Source organism: Egretta garzetta, unplaced genomic scaffold (assembly GCF_000687185.1).
Source record: "Egretta garzetta isolate BGI_Z169 unplaced genomic scaffold, ASM68718v1 scaffold598, whole genome shotgun sequence".
Classification (NCBI taxonomy): domain Eukaryota; kingdom Metazoa; phylum Chordata; class Aves; order Pelecaniformes; family Ardeidae; genus Egretta; species Egretta garzetta.
Genome location: NW_009260621.1, coordinates 885,881 through 891,139, shown reverse-complemented (window position 1 = coordinate 891,139; position 5,259 = coordinate 885,881). Strand labels below are relative to the sequence as shown.

Genomic DNA, 5,259 nt, shown 5'->3' with positions numbered 1-5,259 from the left:
TGCTGCTCCTGCTGTGCTTTGACCTGGAGGGCAGCGCACAGCCAGGAGGGGTGGGCGAGGGGGGCAAGCTGGCCATACTCCTCCTCCTCCCCCCTATGAGACTCCACCTATATGTGATTTCCTTTCCTAATCTCCTCTGGGCTGTGGCACAGTGATGAGGGTGTTCCATGGCTCCCCTTGTTCCTACAGCTTGAAGATGCCCCATGCTCTGCCCTCTCTGGGCTTGCCTAGCCACCCCTGTGTGGTGGCTGGGGGCTCTGCTCGTCCCGGTGGTGGTTGTGACATGGGAAATGTCCTCGGTGCTGCTTGGTTCGCTTGGTCTTGGCCAGCAGCCCAGCTCCTTGTATTTCCCAGGGTGGCCGGGGAGTTGCACTCCCCTGTTTTTTTTGCTTGTTTTGGTGGTGTTTTGGTTTTTTGGTTTTTTTGGGTTTTTTTTTTTTGCTTCCCCTATTTGGAACAAAATCAGCTGAGCTGGGATTAAACCTATTGTAGGCCTGTTGTCTCTAAGCATCTTCACCTATGTGATACTGGAGGGTGGCAGGGAGCACATGTTCCTGGTGACTGGGGACCCTGGGTCACTATGGCTCTTTCCTCTCTCTGCTCCAGATCTCCCTGAGTGGAATTTCGATGGCTCCAGCACCTTCCAGGCTGAAGGCTCCAACAGTGACATGTACCTGCGACCTGCTGCCATGTTTCGGGACCCTTTTCGCAAGGATCCCAATAAACTAGTTCTGTGTGAGGTCTTCAAATACAACCGCCAGTCTGCAGGTGAATAGACCTTCTCCTGGTGGAGGTGGTGTTTCTGGGGAGAGGAAGGGGAGACCTATCGAAATGCTGTTCGTGCCCTTAGCATCCTGCATGACACAGAAGTAATCCCTGCCCTGAAAGGAAAAGGCAAACAAAGTGCTGGTGGTGGAGAAAGGGCTGGTCCTGGAATTCTTCACCAACGCTTCTGGGACGCGAGCTGTAAATAAAGTGGAAGTGGGGAATGGAGGTGGAGATGCTAATAAGCCTCGTGTTGCTTTTCTGTTCTAGAGACAAATCTCCGACACACCTGCCGGCGGATTATGGATATGGTGTCCAACCAGCACCCCTGGTTTGGGATGGAGCAAGAGTACACACTTCTGGGGACAGATGGACATCCGTTTGGCTGGCCTTCCAACGGCTTCCCTGGCCCCCAAGGTAACCTCTCGGGAACCTGTGCTGGGCCAGGTCAGGAGTCCTTAACGCCGTGTTTGAACTGTAATCCATGTGACGCAGCTTAAGTGCTTCAGGCAAGATTCAAGGTGTTTCTAGAACTGAAGGTGGATATCAGCAAGCAGGATATTGGCAAAAGCTAAAATGTGAAATTAAGATGATTACAGAAAGGCTAAGATGAAGATTGGCCGCGTCTAAATTTGCTGCTCGGTTTGCTAGCCTGCAGGTGACTTCAACTCTTGCCCAGTGTGACCGAGCACAAGCTCAGACTTTCAGAGGGACTTGCTTGGTGTCGGCGCTCTGCTCTGGTAGCGCTTCCATGAGAAACAGATTTGGGGGCTTTTTGACACGTCCCAAGCCTTTGGAGAGTTCTTCCCTGTGTGTGTGCTTGGTTTTCACTGAATTTAAGCCTTTTTCTTCCTGGAAACTCATGTTCCCTTTGCTGTTCACCTGTGCCATTGCAGGTCCGTACTACTGCGGGGTAGGGGCAGACAAAGCCTACGGCAGAGACATTGTGGAGGCCCACTACCGAGCGTGCCTTTATGCTGGTGTGAAAATTGGAGGAACCAATGCAGAAGTGATGCCAGCCCAGGTAAATTGTTTCAGGCGCCTCGTGGAATGAGATAGTAGGGAATAGTCCCAGGCAGCGGGAGTTTTTGGCTCTAAGCCGTGTGGTTTCATCAATGATCGGAGGATAAGGGGGAGGGAAGTGTCTTGCTGTGGGTGTGTCTGCACCACTGACCCAGTGATGACTCCTCCTTGTAGTGGGAATTCCAGGTGGGACCGTGTGAAGGGATTGAGATGGGGGATCACCTCTGGATTGCACGCTTCATCCTCCATCGGGTGTGTGAAGACTTTGGTGTCATTGTGTCCTTCGATCCCAAACCCATCCCTGGGAACTGGAACGGTGCTGGCTGTCACACCAACTTCAGCACCAAGAACATGAGGGAAGATGGAGGTCTCAAGTAAGTTTTCTGAGATGGGCTGGTACTATCTGTTCGCTAGGCAGCAGGCTGGGCTTGGTTGGTAGCAGTGAGCTTTTTGCAGAGCTTTTGACCACATGGGAGATGTTGCTCTGGTGTTGGCATTAGGTTTGAACCTGTTTTCTGGTATAATGATACGCTCCCTTGTTGATGCTGGGTGGGGAGTTCAGCCAGCGGCACAGCTCCATCAGTGCCGATGGAAGTGCAGGCAGCCAGGATGCAGCTATTTGCCACAGGCTGTCCAGCGCTCGATCTGCCAATGCTGCGAACAAGCTCAGCATAGGTCTTTTTTTTTTGTTCATAACCATGGTAAAAGAGAAAGACCGTTGGCTTTTGTCTAGGCCAGGCTGTGGAAGCAAATGCTGTGTTTTCTTAAAGACTAAGATCCTGGAAATGTAAAACCAGAGTTCCCATGTGGGACTGATGTGCCAGCGGGGACCTTAGAGCACTGGGTTGCAGTGGAGCTGTCTGAAGGGATTCCTCCTGGCAGCTCCGTTTTCTTGCCCTAATCTTAGTGATGCCCTGAGATAATGAGCCAGCCCATGACTGTATGAGCTTCCCAAATAGAACCTTGTGTGATAAGGAGTGTGCCTGTGGGATTTGGCCGTGGGTCAAACTGGTAGTGTGCCACATGCAACACTCTGGAGGGACCTTTTGAGGCCGTGGGGATCATTTTCCAAGAACCAGCCTGGATCAGAAGTAGGAGTGGAGAGAAGCCCTGTGCTGAGATGATCAGAAAAAGTGGTTTGTAGGGCATAGACTTCATTGTGGAGTGGCTTGGGAACAGCGATGACTCTGCTGTCGCTTGGATGCTCGTACCATCCATTGGACCCTCACGGTGTCCCACCTCTTCCTTGCTCCCTTCTCAGGCACATTGAAGAGGCCATCGAGAAGCTGAGCAAGCGTCACCAGTACCACATCCGTGCCTACGACCCCAAAGGGGGGCTGGACAATGCCAGGCGCCTGACGGGTTTTCATGAGACATCCAACATCCATGAGTTCTCTGCTGGTGTTGCCAACCGTGGTGCCAGCATCCGCATCCCCAGGAACGTGGGCCACGAGAAGAAGGGCTACTTCGAGGACCGCCGGCCCTCCGCCAACTGTGATCCTTACGCTGTGACAGAGGCCCTTGTCCGCACGTGTCTCCTCAACGAAACTGGAGACGAGCCTTTTGAGTACAAGAACTAAGCGGACTGTGCCCACAAACACCGCCTTCCCCCCACACTTCCCACACCCCTAAACTTCCCTTCTAGATGTAATCCCGAGGGTACAAGATAACATGTTTTGTGTCTCAGTAACTCTTGTTGTCTTGAGGTGGGGAGGAGGGCAAATTTAGTTTTATCAATGTCTGTTTGTCATTGACTTTCAGAAGACAAGAGGAGGAGAGGGTGTTAGAGAACTTTTAACCACTGTTTTATTTTTTGTCTAATTCATGTGTACATCTGATGAGATCCAGTGGCTTCCAGGGACAGACTGGACATGCAAAAAGCCGAGTAGGCGAGTGGAAAGCTTAGAACTGAAGCTGAGTCCCCCAAGAGTCAAATTTGGGGTATTAGCCCCACTGCTGGCTCTCTGCAGGGTAGTGGTTCTCTAAGGTTGGTGCCCTTCTGTGGAGAAGGGAAGATGGGAGCCGTGATGGAGCCCCGCGTGCTCCTGCCTGTGTGGTGTGACGGGGAGATCTTTGTCCTCTGGCCGTTCTGAGGTTTCTGGGAACCTTCTGGCATTGAGCCCAGCATAGGAGCATTGAGGAGAACTGGTTCTGTCACTGGAAGTCAACTGGTCTCTGCCTCATAACACAGAGTGAAGTAGTATTTTTCTATTTAAATATAAAAACAAACAAAAAAATATATGAAAGTGTTTTTTTTCTTTTTAAAAAAAAGAAAGAGATGACGTTCCAATGACTCACCCAGCTAGAGCAGGCAGAGCTCCTGAGGATGCTGTCGGAGGGCCTTCAGGTGGGACTGAGGGTGAGCTTGGAGGGCTTGGTGGAGGAGACTCGGATGAGATTTGTTTCAGCATGGAGTTTGCAGGAGGCGGTTCCCAGGCCTGGGAAGCCCGCAGAAACATTTATCACTGTAACTCAAGCAGCCGCAACGTGCTTACAAGCGCATTAGATCAATAGGAGAAAGTTGTCCTGAACTAGGAGTTGACCGGTCAACTTAATCACGTTCTGGACAGAGCTGTGGGTGTTTTACCTTTCCAGCGGGGCTAGCATGTCACTAAAGCAGGGCTTTTGATACAGGAAAAAAAAAAGTTTTAGATTTTATTTTTCTTTTCATAATGTTCTTAGTTTCTAAAACTGAATGGTTTTACAGAGACCGTTGATGCCACTGTTGTGTCCTGGCACTCTGGCTGCCTGCTGCGATGGGGGCTAGGAGAAGGGGGAGGCCACTGGTCCTTCCCGACCAGCCCTGGCACCTCCTAGCTCATGCCAGGGGGTTCAAATGTTTTGGGATTTTACACTTGGGTATCTTAAATGGTGCCAATTCTATTCCATTGCATTTGGACTTCTTGCAAATAGGGTTGATTTTTGGTTTTTTTTTTATATATATATATAATAAAAAAAGAACAAAACCTTAATTCTGACTTCTGCCTCCTTTCTGTGAGTGATCCTGGCTTCTTCTCTTGTGTGCGTGTTGCCTTCACCATCTGAAGGGAATTTGACCCTGATAGTGGGTAGGCTTTGGCTTTTTTGCTTTTGGGATGAGGGTATTGCAATCCATGTGCGCTCTCCAGAAAATGAGGTTTTGTAGGTGGCCGTAGATTTTCTGGTGGGTGATGGTCTAGCTGTGACTGGAGTGGGGTTCTTTTCGGATGGGAAAGGGACTGGGCTTGTGAGTGTCCATAGGGATGGTTATGGGGTAAGCAAAGGTGTTCATGCCGTCTCCCCAGCTTCCTCCACGCAAGTGCTACAGGATGTAGAAATCCCACAGAAAATAAAATTTCAGCAAACTTCATTGAAAAAGGGGCTTTGTGGAAGAGGATCCTTTCCTACTCTCTCTAGGGAGAAAATGCTGCTCATCCACCTTAGATATAAAACTAGGCATTTAGAAAAGTCTAGCAAGGTAGTAGAAATGTG

General features: G+C 50.2%; 1 protein-coding gene across 2 annotated transcripts in view; it reads left to right on the top strand.

Moving 5' to 3' along the window:
* Positions 1 to 3,478, top strand: part of GLUL (glutamate-ammonia ligase) — a 4,883-nt gene extending 1,405 nt beyond the window's left edge. For both annotated transcript variants that reach the window (XM_035900814.1, XM_035900815.1), the window contains exons 3-7: positions 607 to 768; positions 1,036 to 1,182; positions 1,662 to 1,789; positions 1,963 to 2,162; positions 3,050 to 3,478. In XM_035900814.1, the coding sequence (XP_035756707.1) occupies positions 607 to 768; positions 1,036 to 1,182; positions 1,662 to 1,789; positions 1,963 to 2,162; positions 3,050 to 3,368 (956 nt within the window). In that variant the 3' untranslated portion in view covers positions 3,369 to 3,478. The remainder of the gene's footprint in view (positions 1 to 606; positions 769 to 1,035; positions 1,183 to 1,661; positions 1,790 to 1,962; positions 2,163 to 3,049) is intronic.
* The last annotated feature ends 1,781 nt before the right edge of the window (positions 3,479 to 5,259 follow it).